The following is a 26,758-nucleotide window of genomic DNA, read 5'->3' on the forward strand; positions in this document are numbered from 1 at the left end:
GTCTCGTGTTTTGGTAACCTGGTTCTGTAAACAAAAGATACAGCCTGTGCCTTTATGGTTGTGTTGTATCTTTTCCTTTCCCTTTTATTAAATCTCAGAACAGTCTATAAACAACCTGAATAATACACTATCACCAATATGTTACTTTTACTGCTCCCCAGATTGTTGCAAAACCTGAAATAAGCCCCCTAAGTTAATGTCTCTATTTTTCCTGTTTTATTTATCTTTGAATACTTTTGTTTTATTCTTGCAATAACACATTTACGTCAGGGCATCACTTTTAATTTGAAGAAATGGTTGATGTATTGGACTTTTATTTTGAAAAGTAATTGTATCCATGACGTCATCTGACCGCGACATGCCACACGCTGATGAACCTTCCAGCAATGTTTACGTCCTTAAACACCCAAACCTCTCGTGTATGTCTGGTTTTTCATAGATATTTGGGTACTTTACGTCATTTGGAGTCCTCGACCAGGATGTGGACCCTCAGTCGGTTGTTCCGGCGTCCAGGACTGTCCCGGGTCTCTGTTGGGTTTCACTGTGGTTCTCAAGGACCACTCACCACCACAGCAAAGAGGACGGGAGTTCTATCCTCACAACATCATCGTGTATTTGATATTTTGTCACCTGCTTGCAGATATGAGCCATGTTTGAGCAGCTGCAGAGGATTCTCAACTTCACCCAGTTTTAAAAATGACGCCATCGGTCAAATCCAGGCGACGCATTATCAGCTCATCTACACATGCAAGGTACCACTGTCTGTTTGGAGACGTCACTGTCCCCATGATGAAATATACAGTGTAAATAAGGCTATACTTGTGGTGTGACATTTAAAGCTACTGTGAGGAGTTTTTGAGTGGTCATGAAATGGACTGAAATTAACAGTGATGCCTCTTTATGACCAAGAAAAGCAAACAAGATTGTTAGAAAAGGAATTGATCATTTCTGTTTTGTTTTTTTTAAGCCTGAAATCGCTGTGAGGGGGTAGGTGTCAGATGAGGTGATTGACAGCGCATCAAAGAAAACCCCTTATTCTGCTGTAAATATTCTTAATGAGTGAAACAGTTGACTGTTAGTTGAAAGCGGAAGGAGATAATATAATTTACACATGTGCAGGACAAAATAAGCAAGATCACTTAGTCCACAGGGGGGCGCCAAAGTCAACACAAACAGAAAGTTCCTCACAGGAGCTTTAAATGCTCTGTTTTTGATGCACTGATTATCTCTTGAAGGTCTGCTCCACGAGGTCCACTAAGAAGATATCAAAGTTGGCTTATCACAAAGGTGTTGTGATAGTAACATGTCCAGGATGTGAAAATCACCATATCATCGCTGACAACCTCAAATGGTTCTCTGACCTGGAGGGGAAAAGGTTGGTGGTGCTTTTGGTATTTGAATATGAAACTGGAACATAGTACTAATTAACAATCACATCAAAACACAAGAATGATAGAAGCTGTTGTTGCTATTATCATTCTGGAATTGTGGGGAAAAACTGTAATATGGCATATGTTTGCATGCACTGTAAATGTGTAACCGGTTGACTTCTGCATTGTGTTTATAATTAGGATGCTATGAGATTCTGCACCTCTTTTTTTAATCTGGCACAAAGACACACAGAACCTCCATGTAAAGGCAGAGCCAGCTCCAGCAAAATAAATATAAAGAGACAACCAGTGGTGTACTCAGGAGGGGGACAGGGGGGTGATCAACCCCCTCTGGTGCCATCATATGCGAAAGACACGCGCTTAAGTGCCCTCTTAGATTACACTGTAGTAGATAAAACATTAAAATTGCCTTCTCTGGTGCCCTTTCAGAGGAAAATGCATGAAAAAGTGCCCTCTAGATGCCCCTCAAATGCATTAAATGTGCAAAAGTGCCCAATTGAAGCCCCTTTAATGTTTAAAACACAAAAAGTGCCCTCTTAATGCTTTTCTAATGTATAACATGTAAATAAAAAAGTGTCCACTGGATGCCCCCCAAAGGATGCCCACTGGGGATTAAGTGTTATTGTCTTAAAATTCTGTTAACGCTGCCTCAATACATTTAAATTCACCCTAAACTGTGAGTACCAGGGGTTTGAAAGGAGGTGCCCTTTTTCTTTTTTTTTTTTCGCCCTGCCCCTCAAACAATCTGAGTACGCCACAGGAGACAACCACAGAAGAAGGAATTCACAGGATAGAGGGGCTGCACATTAAAACACACAATTTAAACAGAGTTCTGAGGTCCTATAAGTAATATTTAAACAATTTCCAGGTATATAATTGTATAATTATATCAACAAGGAAATATTCAGATACGTATCTGACCCTGTTACAAATACATATACTTTTTGTCAACCATCCCTTCAACCTATCCAATAAAAAAGCAACAGTTTAAAAAATTAGATAGACTTGATGGCGCACTCTGGTGGTCAAAGCATGAAATGACAGCTGTATGTAAATTTACCTCAAACGCATTGGCTTTGGAAAAAGTCTTTTTTCAGTGTTTTGACCAAAAAACTAAGAAGTTAATGCTAAAAGTGCTCAGAAGACGAGCATGTGTTTAATTGTAAGGCATGAAGTGAGTGCATTACAAGTTTTGGTTTTGGCATAAATGGAAGATCATATAACTCGAGCAAACTGCAACTTGTCAACCCTTAAAGCATACTCAACTGATCAAAATACTAAGCTGGTCAAAATTCATTAAAAGAATACACACTTTGATATTCAATATAATCACAGTAGAGTCTGAATGTCGTGCTGTGTTGCTTTACCTTTCAGAAACATAGAGGAAATCCTTGCTGCCAAAGGAGAGACTGTGAAGAGGGTTGCAGGAAGTGCTGCTCTGGAGATAGTTCTGGATGAATCCATCAAGGACAAGTCTCAACCTGCTGATGAAGACTCTGAGAAATCAGACAAGGACAAAGAATAACAATAATGCTGTCTTGTGTTATCTATTATGTATGTATTGGAAATTGTGAATGGTTAATTTTATAATAAAAACATATTAATTTTCATGTTTTTGTTGATTCAGAGCAATGTTAAGGAACATTTGTGAGACAAGTTGTTATTTCATATAGTGTTTGCATAAAGAGCTGTAAAAAATTTGGAAACTACATGCCAGAGGTTTTTAGCTGAAATTAAAGGTTTTCAGAGAAATATAATTTAATTAAATGTTTTCTGTTATTATATCACAATATAATCTACTTCTACATGTATTATATTTAAGTTGTTTTTAATGTGAAAGATGATGTACCTTTTCCGCGCCAAAACCGTCCTCTGTTGACACTGTGGTGTAGTTTGAGATCTCGCCAGATCTCGCGAGAACAGCTCATTGTTGTTGCTAAAGATAGCGCAGCTGGTAGTTAGTGAAGCTATCTAGACTTCTGCAGTCTTTCTTTCACTGTGAGACTGCAATGGATGCTCTAGGAGCCCAAGAGGAGGCAGAGAGGCCCCGACATCATCCTTTCCTTATCGGGGTGAGCGGAGGAACAGCCAGCGGCAAGGTTAGTCTGATTTTAGAGAGAGTCTCTCAAGCATCGGGAGGTAGCCTAGCTTCTGCTGCTAGCATCGGTAACGTTAGAAATCATGAAACTGTCAAAAGCAGGAGGCACGCCCACCTTTACAGCTGATAGATTCACTGTATTTTATACTCACACTGAATAATATGTGATGCATTGATACTTTGAAGTATTTAGTTACCTCTATTAACTCTCCTTTTAGACATGTTTGCGTCGAGGAGCTAACTAGCAGCTGTGATTAAGAATCCCCTCACTCTTTCATGAGCAACAGTCAGCTGATGGACTCGAGTCAAAGTGACAGCAGGGTCACTGGTACCTTTAAGTCACACTTTAAGACTTCAACCTCCTCTTATTTCTTGAAAACACTGTCTAAAGAATGTCTTCTGTTTCGGTTTCATTTGTTAAACAAACAAACACGTGGTGGATTATATTGTGAAACTGGTTTTCTGCTTCAGTCAACAGTCTGCGCCAAGATCATGGAGCTCCTGGGCCAGAACAAGGTGGACCACCGCCAGAGACAGGTGGCTATTATAAGCCAGGACAGTTTCTACAGAGTCCTAACGCCAGAGCAGAAGATGAAAGCACTGAAGGGCCAGTACAACTTCGATCACCCGGGTAGGTGTAGACCACTTAGGTTTCTTTTTCCCGTTAAATGTGTTCACAACAGCACTCACCTTCCTGTTTCTGTGCACACAACTGATCCTGGCTAAAGTGTGCTGATGTCCTGAACCGGTGCCAAAGACATGTGACCCCCCACTGTCTCTCAAAGTGATTACATGTGGCTTCATTTAGCTGGGATGCAGAAAATTAGCCTACCTACATTAGCATGTTTCCTGCTCCTTTATGAATGAACCTACTGCTACTGATGCTTTTGATAGTTAACTGTTCACTAACCCTAAACTTAGGAGTCATCTGGCAACAAAGAAAGGCAGAAAACTCGATGCATTTTCTAATTTCAGGGTTTTATTTCAAGTTTAGTTTCTATTTTTGTCGATATTTTTTACTATAATTGGTAAAATGTACTATTTTTAGATTCTGTAAGACATCTCACCCCCTCATGTGTGTCTCCCACACTTTGGGAACCCCTGTCCTAAACTATGAGTATTCTGAATCTGTATTTTATAATCCTAATTTGGATTTATTTGAGTTTTCATGCTGCAATAATGTGATGGTATCATTTTGTTTCTAAGTAATTCTGTAGGGGGTTACCCATTTATCCAAAATAACACCCCTTTAAACTTTAAAGCTACTGTAGTTGGCAGAGTTTCACTACATTTTAAGATATTAAACTGGGATATGTTTTCTTTCTGAAATACAGTAAATGAAACTATATAAATGTTTTTTCTATGTACATATATTTCTATGTACATACAATTAAAAATCCACCTTAATCTCTTTTTTAATTCATGACTGAGTCTGTTTTCCTAGAACAAACTTATCTCTTATTTGTGCCACACTTTGTCACATCTAGTTTCTATGATCCTCCTGCTCTTCTGCATGATTTACACATTACCTCTCCTTGCAACATGCTTCTCCTGAATCCAGGATCCATCCAAGGAGCATTTATTATCATCTAATTATCACTAATTCATGTGAGGATAGCTGAGATTCAGATTTTTTGTCAAACTGCAGCAACAAGGATACATGAAAACTCCAAAGTATTCAGTGGATTTGAAAATGTTCAGCACAGACTGTACTGACATGTAATTAGCTGTCACATGGTTGTCCGCTGACACACGTCGCAAATAATTTATAACACCGGGGCTTCCTGGAAACAGTTAGCTGTAGAGCTGAGTGGAAACATCTTCATGAAACACCTCAAAGCTCTAAAAAGTGACTCTTTCTGTTTGATTCCCTGCAGAGGCATTCGACAACGACTTAATGTACAAAACCTTGAAGGACATTGCGGAGGGACGGGTGGTTGAAGTTCCAACGTATGATTTCGTCACTCATTCCAGGTAGGAGGACCCCACAAGAGGGATCTTCTTTTCTTTCAGCTGTTCACAGAACGTAAATGCTTGTTGTAACTGCTTCTGAAATTTGAGCTTCCTCTCTCTCCAGGTTGGACGAAAGGATCACGGTTTACCCGGCAGACGTGGTGCTCTTTGAGGGGATCCTGGTCTTCTACACCCAGAAAGTGCGAGATATGTTTCACATGAAGCTCTTTGTGGATACAGATTCAGACGTCAGACTGTCTCGCAGAGGTATATAATCTCCTTCGCACACAATGATCCAGAAGTTTCCACGGTGTGTTGATGATTTGAGCTCATTTTTCCTTTTTAGTTCTTCGAGACATGAACCGAGGGAGAGACCTGGAGCAGATTCTCACTCAGTATACAACGTTTGTGAAGCCTGCTTTTGAAGAGTTCTGTTTGCCTGTGAGTATGACCCTATTCTCTGATTTTGTGCCATTTGAAGCACTACTTTACTTTATTTCTTAAGATATTTGGTTCTCTTCCAGACAAAGAAATATGTGGATGTCATCATTCCAAGGGGAGTTGACAATATGGGTAAGTCTGTTTTGGATCATAAGAATAAAAGTGATCTTCCTGTAACTTCCCTTGCATTCATTTTGACTCATCATCCGTCTCTCCAGTCGCAATCAACCTCATCGTACAGCACATCCAAGACATACTGAACGGCGACATCTGTAAATGGCAGCGTGGGTCCATCAACGGTCACGGGCGAGGTTTCAAACGCGCCGTTTCCGAGCAGGGCGACCTGCAGAACGGAGCCGCCAACCCTCCGGTAAAAAGGGTCCTGTTGGAACCGAGCTGTCGACCCCACTGAGAAAAAAAAAGCGTGGGAACGTGGGATGTGTCCGGACTGTGAATGTGAGGCATTGAGCTGAGGTTGTTGCTGCTGCTGCTGCTGATTTGGTGCAGGATGGCATTCGGTGCCGCAACCTCTTCATGTTTAAGGTTTTGTTGGTGCAGAACCAAAATTCAAAGTGATAATGCTTTCCACATGTAACGGTACAAACGAGTATTAGGGACACAATGGAGAAGTTTCTGATGTGTTAAGAATGAAGTCTCGATGTTATGAATAAGGTCTTAATGTTGTGAGAGAGTCAAGATTCTACAAGGGAATAGTTGTCTTATTATAAGAATACAAACAACTTCATTGCGGTTCTTTTATTTTTTTAAAAGTCTGTTTTATGCTGTGCTTAGCTTGTATCTTATTTTGAAAGGGAATAACAGGAACTAGCTGCTTGCGCTTAAACGAAGAGTTCAGAGTTTCTTGAAAAGTGATTCTTCCTGTAAATTTCACAAAAACATGAACTCTGAAAAGATTGAGAAACTGACAGACTATGTTTCTCATAAAGTTGTGACTTTATTCTACTTATAGAACTCTATTTTCTCATAAAATTGAAACTCCTCTCTTGTAATATTAAGACTTTATTCTCCTATTGCATCTTGATTCTGGTGATCTCAGAGTAACCTTTTCTTACCGTGGCCCTAATACTCACATAACAGTCTTCCATGACGCTGTTTGGTTCCTCAGTTTTTGACTGTAGTCAGACGACTCCTGAATGAAAGTGAAGACATCGTGTTTAAAGTTTGGAAGCATTGTTGAAACTTTTAATGTCAGTCACGCTTTGCACCTTATATTTATATCTGCTTTAATTGAGATGATTATATTTAAAGAATATAGATACTCACGTTTTTAGGTGTTTTGTTGCTGTTTTTTGTTTTGAACTTCTGTAAACTAGTCTGCCAAATGTCTCAGCAGTGTCACAACACATTCATCGAGTGCTTCCTTTTGAATTATTTACAGTTGAATACACGCCTTAATTTTTTTAAGTTAATTTTCCACTGACCATTCTGTACGACAATAAATGAAAATCTGCCACAAAATGTTCAAAGTCTGAGTTTTGAAATCGAAATGAATCCTCTGACTGAAGGGGTGTGTATAGAAACAGAGCTGTTTGTTTTATTGGAGTTTGATAGCACAGTGTGATGTGTTGGTTTTATCCCAAAAAAAAGGAATCAATGATTTACTACAGCACGTTTTTTGGAATGGCAAACACACGAGTCTCGGAGGACTCCTTCAGTCGCTCTTCACAAACACTCTCTCACACAGCGACGTGACGGGGACGTGATTGTGACGGCCTGATGGTTCTCTACACCTGAACACGGCACACGATGATTCAGTATGACATACATAGATCACAGCATCTTTAGTAATTCGTCTTTTTTCTGTTTTTTTGCTTTGCTTTTTTTGAGTGCACATACGTATGGCACTTTTTGGGAGAAGCTAAGCTCTTCTCATAAGCATAAACATCCTTTTCGAGAACAAAAGGAGCACTGTATATAATACATTTCATAACCATACATGATTCTTACACAAAAAAATGTCTCAAAACAAACTCAGTCTCGAACGGTCATCCTCTGTTCAAGTTCAAACCCCCCCCACAGTGATCCCTCGGCAGAGTCTCCTGTCTGCAGCCTACGAGTCAGAGTTCAGGGCACGCTGTGGTCCAGGTTCTTCTCCTTGAAGGGAACTGGAGGGGGTTTCAGAGGATGACCAACAAATGGCACGTACATAAAGGAAGAGGAGGGAGCAACTGGGAGGGTAATGGACCATTCAGCTCAATCTCACGCACACGCAACAGCTCCACTCTAAAACAGAGAGCCCAGGGAGCAGACTTTGGTTATTTCCACAGCGTCTCCCCGCCCACTCCATGTGATTCTTCTTCTTCTTCTTCTTCTTCTTCTTTCTCCTCGGCACCAGGCTTCTTCCCGTCTCCTCTCCTCGCCCCGGAGTCGCAGTAATCCCAATAATAATCTCCCAGAGCTGCAGCGCTCTATGTAAACCTCGGACCACGCTTCACTCGTCTGTAGTTTGAGTCTCCCATTAGCTCCAGCGGGTAGCTTCCATTCATCTCTCTCTCAGTCTGTAGTAAAGTGGAGTTAGTGTCATGAAGCACAGTTGGAGGTCAGTCTCAGAGAGCACAGGGGGGGACGTGGGGACTCCTAGGTCTTCTCCTCGCGGTCCGTCTTGCGCCGGGTGATGTTCCTGGGCTTGATTTTCAGCGACAGCTCCCACAGCGCCTCCTCCGCCAGGTGGTCGCTGAAGTCGTTGAAGAAGCAGACGATGTCTTCGTTGCGCTTCAGCTCGTAATGCCTTGAAATCAGAGAGGAGGAGGAGAAAGGTTTGATTAACGCAGCGAGAAAAAGAAACCGCTCACGAGGATATGACAGCCGTGGTTTATGATTAAAATTTAATGAAGAACAAAGTAGGAGAACATTTAACTTCCTGCCAGAGTAAACAAACTCTGACATTTATTACTGTGAGTGATGTTTACGAAGCACTCCAGGAATATGTGAAGTTTATCAAACTGTAAATTCATCCGGGTGGACTTACACTTGCTGGAAGCGCCGCATGCTGTCCAGGATGTTAAACTGCTGCCAGCGTTTGGAGAAGTTCACCTTCCCGTCGATGAGGTCGGGGTTTCCCAGATGGACGAAGGTTAAGTCCTGGAGGATGAGACCGCTGGAAGGAGAAGATGAGGTCATGTTACGTTCTCCTTAAATATGAATTAGGAGTTAAGATTCGTGCACGTGAAGTAATATTTAACTCACAGGTACGGGATGCACGGAGGCTCCACTTCAGCCAGAGCAGCTCTGTACGCTCTGAAGGAGGAGGAGCTGTCAATCAACGTGCAATATTCCTCCAATCCCTGAGAGGTAGACAAGGAGAAAGAAGTGTGAGGAGAGGGAAACAAACACGGACATGATACTTTTTACTGTTGAGTTACAAAGAGATCTTGATGATTGAATCAGAACTTCCTCTCACCTCTGAGGTCTGTTTCTGCCATTCCAGTCTCCTGATGGGGGCGGAGTCCAGAGCGGACAGTATTGCCAGGTAGGAGTTGAAATTATTCAACTTTCTTAAGTGCTGTAATAAGAAAAAGGGGGAGATTATAAAGCTTTCCAACAACAAAAAAATCACAAACTCAGCCCTCAACAGAGCAGGAGGTGAGAACAAAGTCAGCGCAGATTATCTCAGGTCCATCTTGATTACTAAGTAGCGTTGTGCATGCAAATGCAAACACTTACAGGCCAAAACTTGACACAAATTTCAAACATATTTGTGACCTACCACCTGGTTTGCTCTACACCTTTACATTAATAGATTTTAAATGTTCTGCACAGCTGCAGCTGTCATGGTTTTTACAAAAACAGTGACCACTATGAACCAAGCAGCAACCTCCGGTCTTAAAATATGAAGCCCATAGAATGTAATAATTTAATGTATGTGCTTTTTCTGTATTTTTATCAACGATCTGACTGTGTCCCACCCAACCTTTTTATTCTGATTATTTTATTCCTTACTATTAACATAGTGTCCGTACTTGTACTATCATTGATGGGTTGTGTTTTTTTTGTGTGTGTGTGTTTTCTGTTGGTATTCTCTTTTGTTGTTTATTTTTTTTTTTATCTTTTTAAAGTAAGTAATGGTTGTTAGATCATGGAATCTTTTGGGAGCAGGGGCAGCCTTCCTTTCTTTTATAGATGTCGACATTGTTAGCATCTAAGGACTATCTGTGGATCCTTTAGATCTGCAACACCCTGCCTGTGTTATTTTTCATGGTGTCTTGTGTCTACTGTGTGTGAGTGTGTATATGTTGGCTGATGAAACACTGGAGACCACATACACACGCATTCAAAAAGACGATCTCTGCAGCAATAATAAATATGTTTACAGCCTGGTTCAAAAAAACAGTGTAGGTCTGAGTAGCTAATTTCTCTATCAGCACACACTGTACGGAGGGGGATTTTTTTTATAACTCTGTTTTTGAAGATATTAAACTTAGTAGTTTAGTTTTGCCTAAGTAAGGACATGGCTGACTTTACTTGATATGGCACCCACCCACGATCGGCTTCAAAACAGTGTGTCAGACACACATGGGCGATGTCACGGATACTACGCCCATTTTTTTTTTACATTCTATGCTGTGGGTTCATATGAGCAAAAAAGTGACCTGATAAGCAGGGTAAGTTCCAAACTAAGGTGCAACTACAAATATGTATGTAATAAGTCCTCAGTCAGGTGCAGCCATTGTAATTTTGGATTGTGTTTTGGGGTTATGTTGCCTACATTTGACAGGACAGGTGAGTAGGGACAGGAAGCAAAGGGTTGAAAGTCCAGACCAGCACACACATGGAGTGCACACCCTGTGGACTGAGCTAAACCAGCCCCCTGTGCATTATTTGTAATTCTTTCATTGAGAAAAATAAGTGGTTATGATTGGAGCGACTTGAATCAGGATGGAGGGTAATCAGTATGAACAGGAGGGGGAAAGACTCATCAGTTATACTATGTAAAGCATGAGCTCACAGTTTCGTCAGATCCCCACCTATGAATATTACAACCAGGATACTTAAGGTGACTAACCTTCATTATCTTGATGAACTTGAGAAGCAGCTTCTCTCTGTCTTGAGCTTTCTCTTGCTGGATGATCAAAGAGCGCACCCTATTGGAGAAGGAGAAGTATGCAGTGAGGCACAGACAGTTCTGATATGAGAGGGAGGCTGGGAATGACAGACAAACACTGGAGGGAAGTTTTTGATCTTGTTCGTACCAGTAGCTCATGTTGTTAAAGTGCTCAGTGAACTGAGTCAGGTTCGGACTCTTCTCCTCATTCTGCTCCTTGGCCCAGAGCAGCACCTCGGGAATCTGACGGGAAAGAGGAGGAATAAAAAGTTTGGAAGTCAGAACCGACACAAAGAGTGTGAGCAGACGCTGGGAGTGTCAACACAAAGAAGCAGCTATACCTCGATTTTATAGAAGAGCTCAGCGTCAAGGAGAGTGAGCTGATCGGCTATCTCGTGACTGCGGAAGTCATGGAGAGTCCCCGGCCTGTAGGGAAACACAAACTATTATCAGGTGATGTTTCCAATTTACAGTTTGTGATTGCAGATCGGCTGCAGCTACAGGACTCAAATAAGTCTTGCCCTTCATGACAGCTCCTCAGGGTGCAGAAAAACTGATTTACAAAAAGTATAGAGGATGAAAATTCACACATCCCCTACAAGTCTGACAACAGTCTGACAACAGTCTGACCCTTGACCCCCTCAGTACCTTGCAGAGACTCCACGGGCCGCGAGGGGTTTGAGGGAGTTAGTGTAGCGCAGCAGCTTCTTCTGCTCCACCTTGTCCAGGATGTTCTTGCGGAGCACGCGAGCGAGGCTGAGCTCGCCGTTGCACACCAGCGTGAACACCAAGTCCATCAGCTGCTTCAGGATGTCCTCCGTCAGCTCAACCAAACTGCGGGACAGAATCAGAGAAAACAAACGATTAAGTTATTACAAAAATAAGAAGGGTTAGACAAGCGATATACGTGTATGCCCTGCTGACTGGCTGCAGTACAGGTCTTAAAGCCCGCCTCCTCCATGTTAACAGATGGGACATGGGTCAAACTAGAAAATGAAAATACACTTCATATAAAATTTTCTCAAATTTTCTTACTCTCATGACAGTTATGTCCTATCATGCTGATTTATGTGGAAGTCATCATTTTTCTGAGAAGTTAACTTTTATTCACATCCTGCTAGTCGTCATTATTGACAGCTCTGTTCCTGCAGCGTTCTTTATGCAGAGTAGAGGAAGAACTTATAGTACAGGAAACTAACAGTAACGCTAACGCAACACTGAGTGAACCTTCCACAGCCATGAGAGTCTGCTTTAACTTAACATGAGAACCTGTTCTGCTGTGGACTGTACTGATCTGAGTGATCGTAGACGTGTTGTTTGAATCTTTAAAGAGTGTTTTGTTAGCAGAGGAGGCTTGACATTGAGCCTGCGACTCTACCAGCTAGCCCACATCTGCATGTAACTTGGCTTTGAGGTATGACCACAGCTCAATACTATAGCAGTAGCATTTTGACTTCACTTTTAAACAGTGGGGAGGCATGTCGTCCATATTTACATACAGTTAATGGTTGTAATAAGATAGCAGCCAAGTATTGTTAGCAAATATAAACAGCTCCTTTCTCTTTTCTCTCAGAGTGCTTCAACAATTAAAAATAAATTATGTTTTTTGTAGATCAAGAAAATATAAAATGATACGACAAGAGTCTTTTTGTTTTCAGCGGTTTGGACACCAAATTGTTGGATACTGTACCTTTGACGCATTATAATGTTTCTAAACCTACTGATGCTTTTAATTTATGATGTAACAGAGAGACCATTTTCATTTTAGAAGCAAAAAATTACGCTGAACTCACCACAGCTCATCAACGACCCGGACCAGCACGAAGAACGTGTTCTTGCTGACTCTCTTCTTGAAGGTGTCTGGACTGTGACAGAACCTAGTGTATGTGCTCAGTGGTCAAGGAGAACAAATACAGATCTATACAGAGTATGAAATACAGTCACATGGTTGATTCAAGGTTTGCACTTACAGTATGTTGTACTTCTAAAGTTATGGTACAAGATGTCATGTTGTGCTCTTTCAAAATACCACTGGCTTCTATATTTTAAGTTGTTTTTGTGGTTCTACAAATAAATTCAACATTTATTCAGCTTTCACCACAACTGTTTTCTATTCTTTGAAAGTCTATGCAACAAATTCACCTTTTTAAAATAGAATTTGAGTTAAAAAGAGACTTCAATTTAATGTTCTACAATATGAAGTAACACAACTACAGCCATGCTAGCTGCTTCATGAGGCTAAGTGAGCTTAGCGTGTTGAAAACTAATAAAAACACTCGAAGTTTGCAGCAGCAGAGACAGTTTTTAGATGATAGCAGAGGAAAGATCTTTAGGGAAAATGTTCACAACAAAAAGCCCAAACAGTGTCAGTAGTAACTCAAACATCAGGAGGGAAACACGTTTGTATTAAAGCTCTCAGCCTGTGAATGTTTGTAAGTGAAAGAGCTGAATCAAAGCAAACAAGATAAAGGAGTCCTCTTGGTAAATAAGGCTTTTAACAGAAATCATTAGGAAAGAAAAACAGCTTTCTGCCAGCAGACCGACCAACGATTAAGCTCCCGGTGACATGTTGAGTGATCTGAAAAGGATATCTGTAGTGTAGCTTCTTAATGAGGTCCTCAGGGGTTATAAAAGTCCTATATGTAGTCAGGAAGGCTTCACAGTACAAAACCAGATCTGTCAAGGAAAAACAGAGGACAAAAAAAACAGAGGATTTGAGTGGAAGTGTATCAGAGATCCTAATTAAGATGAAACACATGATGTGAAGGTTACAGATCCAGGCAGACACATGGTAAATAAGAGAGAGACTACGCTGCAGAGATCTAAATCACTGCACAAAATAAAACATCTTTGACTGCAGGATGAGTGAAAAGCTGCAACAGTGACCCCAAAGCACACTAACATACTGCCCTGTTTACAGCAGAGGGTTCAGTACTGTACCTTTGCGGTCTGTTTCTGTAGCGTGGACTAATAGAATGTCTCCTGATCCGGCACGAACGTCAGGGCCGTCATCGCTCTGGGAAGATTAAGCAAAGATTTAGAGGAAATGAAACGGTGGAATAAAAGGTGGAGAGAGTGACAGCAGGAGAGGAGAAGAGTGGGAACAGCTGATGGGGTAGTGATGCAGTCGAGCCCAAAATGTAGCTTGCACCTTCCTTCTTACTGTCTTTCTTTTTCTCTTTCCCTCTCCTCTTAAAGAGGCCCCCACCTCTCCCTGTCCTGCACCAGCTCCTCTGATGACGAAGAAAAAGTCAGACTTGTGTATGATAAAAGCTCCAACCACTGCAATACGTCTCCTGCAACAGCTCTAAAAATGTCCTAACAGGCTATAAATCTCTCCTTCTTTCCACTTCTGATCTCTCCTCATCTCATCAGTAAATCACTGCTGTCACATTGGCCCTAACCTTGCAGATTGGCAAGCAGCATTTCTACACATCTGTCTATCAGACTGCACCACACGGGACAAAGGAGGAGGGGGGGTGTGGAAGGAGGAGGAGGGAGGAAGATTTGTCAATTCTAAGTGATGCAGTTTCAGGGAGTTGACTCCAGAGGGCAGCACTGCCTGTGAGAGGAGGATCTCAGGAGCTCTGATTTCACATCAGAGAGACTCACTGTGACCTTTAGTCAGCGCTGCACTAACAGGAGAGCATGTGCTTTGTATGCTGGTGCTGCACTGTCCTGTCATAAATAAAAGCATGCAGCAGCAGCAGCAGCAGGTGCTCTGGTGTCTTACTTCTTGTTTTAGTGTTATTCTGCTCATGATCTCTTTGTGGTCGATGAGGGAGAGCTCGTCCACGTCTTCCTCGTCGCTCCCTGCCGACTCTGTCGATTTCTGTCGCCTGAAACAAACACAAGAGAATCATCAGCTCAGAAAACTCCCTGACTTTCTTTAAAGCATTATTTAAAGCCACAGTTCAGGAAACTGTTTAACTGTTTGCACATTTCAGCATTTTTCAAGCCAAGATTTACATTTCAATTGGATTTGGTGTTTTTCTTTTTCTTATATGAAGGAGAATTTAACATCTTAGGGTTCAGTGTTTTAGAGAATCATCCCAGACTTCAAAAAATCAAAGTCAGAATTTTAACAAAGTGTTAGCGGCTTTAATTAAAGACAAAGGCAGGTTAGTTGAAGTTTCTTAAATGTAAGAATTTGATGTTCTCTTCTGTCATAATGAAGCAATGAAAGCTATCTTCTGGTTTAGTATTCATCGTGTGTTTTCTTGGCTTCTACAACATAAAAGCTGCCATTTAAAAAAATCCTGTTGCTGAATACATATTTGTCAGCACTCCTACAGTTTGATTCTCAACAGGCTTTAGGTATAGTTTGGTTTGGTCACCATGAAAATGTGACACCCATTTAGTCACCATCTACTGTGGCAAATTTAGAAGCAGTTTTGTAACACTGACCAGAGGTGATCAGTCTAAGTCCTGTTTGTTATGGAGGTTATAGGTGATGCTGTACAGGATGGAAACTCATTGAAACTGTGGTGTTTGTAAAATTGTTCCTCTCTCAATATTACGCAGTGCAATTCAACACTAATGATATTTGAGAGAAATTGTTGTTCATGCTCTTTTTGCTGTATGCCCTGCTGTCTGTCAAAGCACTTTGAAAACTATTGTTTTTATAGGTGCTAAATACATGAAGTAATTATTATTATTATTATATTATATTATATTAATTATTGTTATTATTATTGGTATCATTATTATTATTGTCATTATGATCATTATTGTTATTATCATCATTATACTATTATATGTATTATCATTTTATTATTATTATTATTATTATTATTATTATTATTATTATTATTATCATCATCACATGAAAACTACAATTTCAGCATACTATAGTCACTATATAGAACTACAAAAACAACCTTGATCAAAATCTGTAACACATTGTACATTTTTTATACAGAAGACACTTAGTACTTAAGTAGGAACAAGGTCACAGCATGTGTTACATCCAATTAGCAACATCAAGTGTTGAAAAATTGAGTTATCCCTGATGTGCAATAAACTGCAGTCCCTCAAGTGTCCACTTGAGGCTGGCTCAAAAAGCTAAGGCAACCCTATCCAGTCCCATTTCAATTTTTAATTTCTAAAAGCAGAATTAAACATGTTTGCAGCCTGATACAGGAAATGGTTTGGTCTCTGTAGCTCATTTCTGTACTCATAACAGATACACAGAGGTGAACTTTTTTAATACTCATTCCAAGAATTATATTAAGGCTCTTCATAATGAGGCAGATTTAGGGGCGTGGCAGAAAAGACTGACTGGTTGGTGTGTTGTACCTGTTTTAGCACTACACATCTTTGCCTGTTTCTACATAAGTCAGAAGTTCGAGTCAGTGTTTTCAATGTGGCAACAGCCATCTTTAGGTTCCACAACACCTCTGCTGAGACTAATGGATGACATCACTGATTCTAAGTCCACAGTCTGTGGTTACATCCCTTACCTCTCCTTGTCCAAAGCCTCTTTGCTGTTGCTGTTTGGCATCTGAGGGGCGGGGTCTTGAAGCACATCATCGGCCGTGATCGTTTCCTAATCGATGGAGGAAAAAGCAATAATCAACAACTGTGCTGTAGGTTACACGGATCATCACTGGTGAATGATTCCATGCAGTGACAGACGGCTGGCTATTGATGAGTTTGGATGAGCCACCAGTGTGCATGCTACACGTCTGGTAGAAGGGGGGAGGATGGATGCTTTGTACAAATGTTGCTGTCGCTGTTTTAAAAAGAGAACATTATTAGTGATGGTGAAATGGAGTTTTCCTGGAGTATGAGAAAGACAAACCCACAACAGAAAGACACCAGAGGGCTGAACTCACACTCTGAACCCACCGCACCAAGAGTAAAACTACAAACACAATCACACGCCGTCTCTTTCTCTCCAACTTTCACTTAAACCCAAACATGACTCAAATACAACCCGAATACACACACAGGCCAACGGGACCACACCAACAAGCGCACACTTACGCTGTCACACATGCACATAAGCTGTTACGGGGAATGTTATTGGAAAATTGAAAACCGGTGAACCATTGAGAATCCCTCAAGGAGCAGCCACATGTCAGGTGTTAGATCAGAACAAGGTTAAATGCTTGTTAAACTTGAAGCAGCAGCCAGAGAGACAGCAATCACCAGCCAGGCAATCAGAGCAACATACAGACGCACGTCTTCCTTTTACTCCACAGACACAGAAAGTCCTCTCGCAGGCAGACCCGTGAACCTGAAGTCATGCTCAGCCGGGTTTTTGCCTACATTCACATTCCATTTCAGTGGCATCGGTTCAAGAGATGAATCAATAAGAGCCACAGAGAGCAACAGATGGATGGTGCTGCCATTCAAACGGCCCTCCTGACTTCAAATTGATTCATATCCTGAAGCAGAGGAGCTACGTGTAAATGGAATCGACCTTTCACCCCCGCGGCAGTCGGTCAGCTACTTACTCTGAGGGAGAGAGGCAGCTCCCCATTGGCATGGTTGGACGAGTACAAGTTGACGTACTCCCCCTCCCCTCCCTCGTCATTCGCGCTCTCGCTCTACGGGAAGACAGGAGGGACACAAACCCAGGCGTGAGGGTGCGGAGAGGGGCACAGAGCGTTTGATAACAGTTTGAATTTATGGCTATGAGGAGAGGTAGCAGCTAGCTGAGTTTTTTTTGTGAGTGTACAGTGAGCGGTGTGTTTTTCCAGTCAGCCACCAGGTGGCACTGGAGAGCATCATTTGAGGAGGGGAGTTATATTTACAGGCAAAAAAAAAAGCAGTGCAACATGCTCTACTGGGATTCTTTTAAGACCAAAAATCAGACAGCAGACAGTTTGTGGGCAGTGATAATCACAACAAGATGCCACTAAGAGGATGAGTCACTGTTTTATCGTCTGTGCAACAATACGGGACAAACTGCTGCAATCTAACACAAATCTGCTGAAGGAAGGGCTCCACTATCACAGTTTATCATCAGCCTGACAGAGCCCGCTTCACGTTAGTATCCTGTGTCCACACACACACACGTCTATCCTGTGTGAGCTCACCGCCGAGGTGTGGAGAGAGTCAGTGAGAGAAGTCTCAGAAGGAAGACAGACAGCCACAGAGCCCATTGAGCCGGCCAGGGAACCGTTGGGCCCGCCGCCGCCGCCGCCATCCAGGATGGTGGCATTGGTCAAGGCAACCTGGTCCAAGCTCTGCGATTGGTGGAAAGAAGGAAAGCAGGAAGAAGAAGAAGAAAAAAAAAAAGAGAAAATAAATGAAATAAAAGACAGGAGTAAAGGGATTAGAGCGGTGAGGACAGAGCAGTTAGGGAAAAGAAGCTGAACAATAGGAAGCAGAGGAGGAGGAAAAAAGTGTTCACTGGGTTCTCCAACACCTCCGTTAAGCGTGCATCATGAGAGTGATGTGTCTGAACATGAAATGCACGTACACACACACACAGATGCAGACACACACACTTCAAAAAACTGCAAAAACTGGAAGTGGGAGCAAAGGGGACGTCTCCACTGAGATAACATGGAAGACATAAATGTTTAACAAGGAAACACAAAGATAAGCAAGCATCAGCTCTTGTTATGTGTATGTGCTTGACAAGGAATGTGTGTGTGTGTGTGTGTGTGTGTGTGTGTGTGTGAGTGTGTGTGTGTTTGGCCAGCTGAGAAGATGCCTGTCTGCGGGGATGCAGTGGTAACCTGTCCTAACACGTTGCACATATCAGCCCTGTTCCAGCATACCAGCATAGAGCGGCACAGACACAGATCACTGATAAACACTGCACACACACACGCTCAGCTTACACACACACACACACACACGAAATGGGATGCATGCATGTGTTCATGCACAGACACGCAGGATCATCTGGAGACTGAGGCCTCTGGTTTTCCTCTTTCACTGAGAAGAATTCTGAGAAAGTAGCGGTACAGTAGGGAGTCCTGTCTTTAATAATACACGGACAGCACAGACAGAGGGAGAGCTTTTACTCCAACTTTAAATGAATAACAGAATATATTCCTTTTTTTTTTTTTTGACTTCTCATTCAATATGCAAAGAGGCTTTCCTGGCATGCCTCGCCTCCCCCTGACACCCCCGGAAAAAAAAATAACATCATGCCTAAATGAGTTGAGGAATGCAAACATTCCACAGAATCGGAAAAAACGGGAGACAAGGAAGAGACTGAGGAGGTGGAGTGACTGAGGAGATAGGAGGATGTGAAGAGTGTGTGTGTGAACGGAGACGGGGGGAAAAATGAGGAGGAGGAAGAAGAAGAGAGAAAAGGGTGAGGAAGAGGAGCAGAAATGGGTGGAATGTGTTTTCCATCAGGTCCATCTGGAGCTGCATTCCACCAGAGATACCCTCAGGGAGACCCACAGCGTGTCTTGAGGGTGCCGTGCACACCATGAGGTCATGATGGGTCAGCTCCTCCCAAAATACTAGGCAAACCACTGTTAAACATAGCCTAAGTAATTGTAAACCACAAGTTAATTCATTAACTGGAATCTTTTTATGGTAGGGGCGTTTTGTCTCTGTATCCCTCAGGCACAATACTCAATGCTCTCCTGTGGTATTTGGATGATTTGCTTTGTAAGAAAAGTCAATTCTAACAAAGATCAAGTTTCTAATATCGAGGCATTGTATGCCGATTCTCTAGCAGGCACTATTTCTCCTCACCTGCTATTTTGTTATGCCAGAGTAGAGATTTTGTGCTGATTCTGAGAAGCTTAAAACCAAGATTAGCAGAATAATAATTCTGTTTGATCAACACTGTCAAGCAGAAAAAAGGTTTAAGTGTCTTATTTCAAGCGTTTCATCTTCATAATCCTTTCGCACAGAAAGACAATACACATTTCATATCTTGGAGCCAATTATGAGTCATCTGTAGTATTGAAGACTCCGTTACATCACCATGATGGTGTTTGACTTCTGCAAAGTTTGGCAAAGAAATGCACACTATGTGCCCGTGCTTCATTTTGTGATGCGAGTAAATCTAATTTCCTTTACAAGTAGGAGTGTGACAAAATATTGATATGGCAATAAATAGTTGTCCTGACTCATGCCATACAATTATCATATTGTCTGTGTCAAATTATCCTTAATGTGATTAAAATTAACACAGCGTTCTAAACAGATTTCACTTCCGATCAGATTCCCTGTGTCACTACTTCATGACTCCCGGTGCTGGCACTAGTGACATTAGTCTGGCATTTAAATGTTTCGGGGCATACGTTTCCTTCAGTTAATTAGAAATTGAGGTGTCTTTGTATAATTGTAATGCAATTGATCAACTATCCTAAAATTGCTGAATCATGATGTTATTGTTATCAAGAGCAATATATCATATTATAGCATATTAATCATCATATCTGATCCCTTCTTATTGTTTCATATCCATCCATTTGGTAAGTATTGTATGTATTGTATCCTATACCATCTTAATGTATCATATCTTACTTCAGTACTTGTAACATTGCATATAGCATCATACTGTATGGTATGGCTCGATATGTAATCATATCCAATCCTATCCTATCAAATCGTACCACACTGTATGATATGGTATTGAATCGTATCATATCATATCGTACTGTATGAAATAGTATCGTATCGTACTGTATTATATTGTATCATATCTTACTGTATTATATTGTATCATATCGGACTGTATGATATTGTATCGTATGGTACTGTATGATATCCTATCGTAGTGTATTATATTGTATCATATCGTAATGTATGATATCGTATCGGACTGTATGATATCGTATTGTATGGTACTGTATGATATCGTATTGTATGGTACTGTATGATATCGTATCGTACTGTATGATATCGTATCACATCGTACTGTATGATATCGTATCACATCGTACTGTATGATATCGTATCGTACTGTATGATATCGTATTGTATGGTACTGTATGATATCGTATCGTACTGTATGATATCGTATTACATCGGACTGTATAATATCGTATCACATCGTACTGTATGATATCGTATCGTACTGTATGATATCGTATTGTATGGTACTGTATGATATCGTATCGTACTGTATGATATTGTATCACATCGTACCGTATGATATTGTATCGTACTGTATGATATCGTATCGTAATGTACGATATCGTATCGTATGATATCGTATCGTACTGTATGATATTTTATTGTATTGCATCGTACTGTATGATATCGTATCGTATTGTATGATATTGTATCGTATCGTACTGTATAATACTGTATTGTATTGCATCGTACTGTATGACATTGTATCGTACTGTATGATATCGTATTGTACTGTATATCGTATCGTAACGTATGACATTGCATCGTATCGTACTGTATGATATCGTATCGTACTGTATGATATTGTATCATAGCGTACTGTATGATATTGTATGATATCGGACTGTATGATATTGTATCATATCGTACTGTATTATATTGTATCATATCGGACTGTATGATATTGTATCACATCGTACTGTATTATATTGTATCATATCGGACTGTATGATATTGTATCACATCGTACTGTATTATATTGTATCATATCGGACTGTATGATATTGTATCGTATCGTACTGTATAATACTGTATTGTATTGCATGGTACTGTATGATATTGTATCGTATCGTACTGTATAATGCTGTATTGTATTGCATCGTACTGTATGATATTGTATACCGTACTGCTTCATACTGTATTTTTTACTGTATCTTGTCCTATCCTGTCCTTTCCTGTCTTGTTGTATTGTATCACACTATTTGGTATGTTATGGTATTGTGTTGTTTGTTATGTTATGGTGTACCATACTGTATGCTATTGTAAGGTATTGTATGATATTGTATTGTATTTTATTGAATCATAATGTTTTGTTTCGTATTGTATTTTACAGTGTCATATTGTTTGGTATGGTATGTTGTCATGTTGTACTTTACCATACTGTACTGTATCCTATCAAATCAAACACACATAGGGTTGTGTCGTGTCATGCAGTATGTTATTGTCATTTACCTGCAATTCCTTGTAATAAAATGTTTCAGCATGTGAAGATTTCATATTCTTTCAGCAAATAATTTTACCTATTTTCAGAAACAATTTCCTGTTTCATTCTTTCCCCTTGTTTTTGAATGCTAGCTTCTCACAGTGCACTAAAAACACATCCCACTCACTCTCTGTTACTGCAAGGCAAACAGAACACAGGGAAAGGGTCAAATAATTACCTGTCATGTGGAGGAATGTTTCAGTGTTAAAAAAAAAAACATGGTCAGCCAGAGGCTCAGAGAACCACAACAGATAACTGCACACAGTCACGACCACACAAAGCACACATTAATAACATCATATCTGATGCCTCAGCTAAAAAAACACACAACAAAGCAACAAATTCACACTGTCAAAACAAATGCACACATGGAGGGACGGATGTGACAGAATGAAGGACCACACAGCAACCAAACCAGCGACCCCAGAGGGTTTGAGGGCCCCATCAGAAGCCTCAGAGGGGCAGGGGGAGGAAAACAGACTGCATCACATATGGTGCACACACAGGTCAGGCCGCCCCCTGGACCCAACCAAGACCACACAGCACCCAGACGCTGACCAGAGCGGCGCAATGGAGGTGGAGAAGGGATGGCGTTTAAGCAACAGACAAGGGGGTCAGGAACTCACCGTGGGCGTGGTCAAAGACGCCTGGCCAATCAGGTAGGAGTTAGAAACGGACATGCTGAGGCCCAGCCCAGAGCCCGCCTCCTCCATGGCCGCTACAGACGGCTGGAGGTGGCAGGAGAGAGAGGAGGAGGAGGAGGAAGAGGGAGAGGAAGAGTGGGAGGCCTGAGATGGAAACAGAGAGGAAGAAAGAAAGAAAGAAAGGAGGAAGAGATTGAACAGAAAGTGAGTGAGAGAAGAGGGAGTTAAGGGAGACAAAGAGGGAAAAATAGGGGTGTCAAGGGAGGAAAAAGAAAAAGGGGACAGTTGATTACTCTAGTAAGCAAGAGTGAATTAGAGCAGATTTAATCAAAGTTCAGCAGAGAAGCAGTGAAGTCAAAGTGGTCGAAAGCTGAGGAGGATTCTGGGAGCTTAAATTAGAAGCACCAGCTCTCTGGCAATAGAAATAAATACAGACCACTTCTGTTCAAGTGTTACTGATTAAACTGTTATGTTTCAGTTAGAGTACTTCCTGGAAAGCCCTAATTAGCAGCGGGTCATGTGACGTGTAAAGGTTACAAACATTTATGTCTGTGACAGCCCAATAACCTTTCTTTTAATGCCTGGAGCTTTAAGAGCTTTACAGAAACCAGGCCAACTACAGCACATTCTAAACACTGCCAATATTATCCACTCAGTTTTTTTTCACTCGTTTCCTTATCCACACAGCAGCTGAAATGACTTTTTTTTTTTTTTTTGCAAAGCCGTGTAAAGTCGCCAAAGCGTGTAAGCCTGGAACATGGGCTTATGCAGGAGGCAAACAGGCTTATTCCACTGGGCCACGAGCTCATCAAGTCCAAAACATGAGGCCAGATTAGGGCTGTGCGGTGGGAGCAGAGATGAGCGCGGTTGGACTGTACGCAGACAAAAGCGTGATAAAAAAATAAAAAATAAAAAAAGCCGGCCACACGGGGATCAGAATACACAGTCGTGGTGGCAGAGAGAGGACAATGGACAAAGAGGAAGAAGAAAGACTCTGTGAGGTGGCCTGGGTTGGACTGACACTCAAAGCCATAAAAGTCTATTTTCTCCTCACTGGGCTGTGTTACTGTACATGTGCTGGAGCTGCACCCTGGAGAAGGGTGGCATCTGTTAACTGTCCACAAATGTGCTGTCCTTATTACTGCAGAGCTTTGGATTGACTGCACATCACTTTGTTACTTTCAAATATGAATGGCAGGCAGGAAAAAAGGGCCACACCAAGTCTCATTTGTGACAATCCTGCAAAAACAAGACCATCTAATGAGCATGAGCAATGTTTATCCTTCTAGTAGATTGACAGTGTTGATCTTCAGGAGAAATCCTAGTATATTTCAACTAGGAGTGTGCAATATAAATCTTCTAAGATACTGCCTTAGTTGTTGTTTTAACAATGTGCAAAATGACTATATTCAAGCCTGTCACTCATTTTGCAAAAAGCAATCAAAACACGCCTTGAGAGTCAACACATCCACTGAATATAATCAAAGAGGTGCAGTGTTCACACCATAGATTGTATAAATAATGGACGTAGTATCTGTGACGTCACCCATCTGTTCCTGAGCGCTGTTTTGAAGCCTATTGTCGGCGGGAGCCATATTGGAAATGCTGAACTCAACCAGGCATAGTATAACGTAAAGAGGCGGGCTATGAGCCTCCTTACTAACAGCCTGTCAGTCAGTCATGTCCTTATTTGGGCAAAAACTCGATATCTTAATATCTTCTGAACCCCCCCGCACAGTGTGTGCCGATAGAGAAATTAGCTACGTAGACCCAAGCTGTTTTTTTGAACCAGGCTGTAAACATGTTTATTAATGCTGCAAAGATCGTCTTCTTTGAATTGGTGTCTATGTGGTTTCCGGTGTTTCTGCAGCCAGACTCAAGCGGATTCTCAATGAACTGCAGTTTATAACACTTCAGCATGGGCTTCATATTTAGAGACCGGAGGTTGCCGCTTGGTTAAAACATCAAATTAAGCTAAGCTGAAGTGAAATATGAGTGGACAAAAAGTGCAAGGAGACAAAACACAAACGCCACCGGCCTTAGAATGAAGAACGTTAGATCTAATCGAAGACGTAGATCATCCTCTCTCACATTGAGGTGAAAAGATGGATGTTACTCATCTGTAGACAATGTCGGAAAGCGGGTGTCGTTAAAGACTGCTCGATAACTAACTTTTTTCAGCATCTGTGAATTTACGACAAAATGTAGAGCATTGGGAGTCAGCAGTCGACCAACCAGCTGAGGTACTGTTAAAACTAAAACACACTCAACAGTCTGTGGCAGATCGTGTCTACTTGAATGACTCAGTTTGAAGTTAATAAACATGACTTGTTTGTCTTATTTAAAAAAAAAAAATCATATTATCAACAACATCTAATATAACGTTAACAAGAGCGAGCAGGTAAAATACTTTTAACACATTTTTTTACAGATGCAAAATATTGTCAATTATCATTATTGGCAAAATCCTCAAGAATATTAAGATGTGATTTTTTTAAATTTCGCAACCTTCTAATTTCAGCCTGGTGTACTTCCCATCACAGCCGACATGATGGGTCATGGCACCCCTAACACACATACGTATCCTCTGCAAAGCAGGCACAGGATGAGAAGTCAGTACGGTACTCATGCTGTCAGGCTCTCTGATTGGTTGATTGTAAAGAACTGCATATGGTATTGGTACTGGTATTTTCTCTGAGAGGCATCACATTACTAGAAAATGGGCAGGGACGAAATAACACGGCAGGATATCGTCTTCCTGTCTCACAGGATATGACTGTATTGTTGGCTCCAAATATTTGAATTGAAAAATAATAATACAGCCCTGTACATAGAATTCCCTGCAAATGTGACTCTCTGCTTCACTACTTCATTATCCCTCACCGTAGCACTAATTATAATAATACTGGAATTGACCTTTAGGAGCACAAAATAAAAAACAAACAAGAAAAAATGCTTTAACTCAAAAAGTATTTTCATGCAGGAGCTTGTGATCATTTTTCTGTACGGAGGTTTTCAGAGCCTTTAAATGTGTCATGTCAGACTCAGACGCTCATCACAGCGTCCCCTCCCTCTGCTTCGACCCATCCTCTCTCTCTCCTCCCTGACTCTCTACCTCTCGCTCAGACAGTTGTCTCAATTAACCTCGACACCGACCTGGATTGAGATAAGTGGACTGAATCTGATGTGGTGCTGATAAACGCCGGTCTTATCTCCGGCTAACAAGCAAACACCTCGGCACACACACAAATGTCTGCTTTGCTTACAAAAGAAGGCAAGGAGCTGAGATACAGAGAGAGAGAGAGAGAGAGAGAGAGAGAGAGAGAGAGAGAGAGAGAGAGAGAGAGAGAGAGAGAGAGAGAGAGAGAGAGAGGGAGTGAGAAGGAGAGGCTGAATAGGTGAGAGAGATAACAAGATAGGAGGAGGCTTGAGAGAAAATTGATGAGGATTACCACTGGAATGTACTTCAGCCACGGCAGAGTGCTATCTGCATTCTTTCTCACTCGTTTCTTCCCGAGCAGCGTTAAGCAAGAGGAGACTGAAGAGCAGCACTGAGCTGCATGGCACATATTTTACTGTTCCAGTGAGTTAACATGTGCTAACACTGCTCTAGATATTATTCCATGAATTACTTGTGATTTAAATGAAGGCTTCTCAGCTTTGAAGTATCGGCCTCAACTAGAGAAACCAAACAACGTCAGGAATTTAAATTACAGCTTTGCTCGCTCACTCTGAATAAGTAAACCAGACGTTGTATTTCTTCCCAGTATGAGTCCAGTCTTTCAAACAGAAACACTGTCATCACACTCTGAGGGCTGTCTTACCAGTTGTCGTTGTTTGGGTGGTAATGCAGGTGGCAGCAGCGGCTCGTGGACCGAGTCTGTGCTGCTGAAGGAGTCGTTAAAGCGGTAAACCTCTTGGAAGCGCTTGTTGCGCTGCTCGTAGATGCTCTCGCTCTGCGGCAGCTGGTAGAAGACGGAGGGCTGCGGCTCCGAGTAGTCTTCAACAAACTGCATGTACTGGAGAACTGAGGGGAGAAGGTGGATGAGGTTATTAAACATTTGTGCATTCTTTTAAAGAGTACAGATTACTTCAGACTCAACACCAAACTCAGAAACACTA

The 26,758-nt window shown here is 41.4% G+C and overlaps 2 protein-coding genes across 4 annotated transcripts in view; one reads left to right on the forward strand and one right to left on the reverse strand.

The window, feature by feature from the left end:
- The first annotated feature begins 316 nt into the window (after nt 1–316).
- Nucleotides 317–7,365, forward strand: uck1 (uridine-cytidine kinase 1). Its single transcript, XM_034709600.1, has 9 exons — nt 317–752; nt 1,236–1,375; nt 2,766–3,490; nt 3,961–4,120; nt 5,367–5,463; nt 5,567–5,709; nt 5,789–5,883; nt 5,967–6,015; nt 6,102–7,365. The coding sequence occupies exons 3-9, from the start codon at nt 3,401–3,403 to the stop codon at nt 6,293–6,295; spliced, it is 828 nt and encodes a 275-aa protein (XP_034565491.1). The 5' UTR covers nt 317–752; nt 1,236–1,375; nt 2,766–3,400; the 3' UTR covers nt 6,296–7,365.
- Nucleotides 7,366–7,412: 47 nt separating this feature from the next.
- rapgef1b (Rap guanine nucleotide exchange factor (GEF) 1b) overlaps nt 7,413–26,758 on the reverse strand; it is a 64,767-nt gene continuing 45,421 nt past the window's right edge. For 2 of the 3 annotated variants that reach the window (XM_034709598.1, XM_034709597.1), the window contains exons 10-24: nt 26,461–26,663; nt 17,407–17,499; nt 16,408–16,493; nt 14,679–14,784; nt 13,886–13,961; nt 13,537–13,621; nt 12,739–12,831; nt 11,594–11,779; nt 11,287–11,371; nt 11,094–11,188; nt 10,907–10,985; nt 9,305–9,406; nt 9,091–9,188; nt 8,873–9,001; nt 7,413–8,632 (exon numbers count right to left, since the gene is read on the reverse strand). In XM_034709598.1, the coding sequence (XP_034565489.1) occupies nt 8,482–8,632; nt 8,873–9,001; nt 9,091–9,188; nt 9,305–9,406; nt 10,907–10,985; nt 11,094–11,188; nt 11,287–11,371; nt 11,594–11,779; nt 12,739–12,831; nt 13,537–13,621; nt 13,886–13,961; nt 14,679–14,784; nt 16,408–16,493; nt 17,407–17,499; nt 26,461–26,663 (1,667 nt within the window). In that variant the 3' untranslated portion in view covers nt 7,413–8,481. The remainder of the gene's footprint in view (nt 8,633–8,872; nt 9,002–9,090; nt 9,189–9,304; nt 9,407–10,906; nt 10,986–11,093; nt 11,189–11,286; nt 11,372–11,593; nt 11,780–12,738; nt 12,832–13,536; nt 13,622–13,885; nt 13,962–14,678; nt 14,785–16,407; nt 16,494–17,406; nt 17,500–26,460; nt 26,664–26,758) is intronic. The other variant, XM_034709599.1, reaches the window with a different exon arrangement.

Source organism: Notolabrus celidotus, chromosome 19 (assembly GCF_009762535.1).
Source record: "Notolabrus celidotus isolate fNotCel1 chromosome 19, fNotCel1.pri, whole genome shotgun sequence".
Taxonomy (NCBI): Eukaryota; Metazoa; Chordata; class Actinopteri; order Labriformes; family Labridae; genus Notolabrus; species Notolabrus celidotus.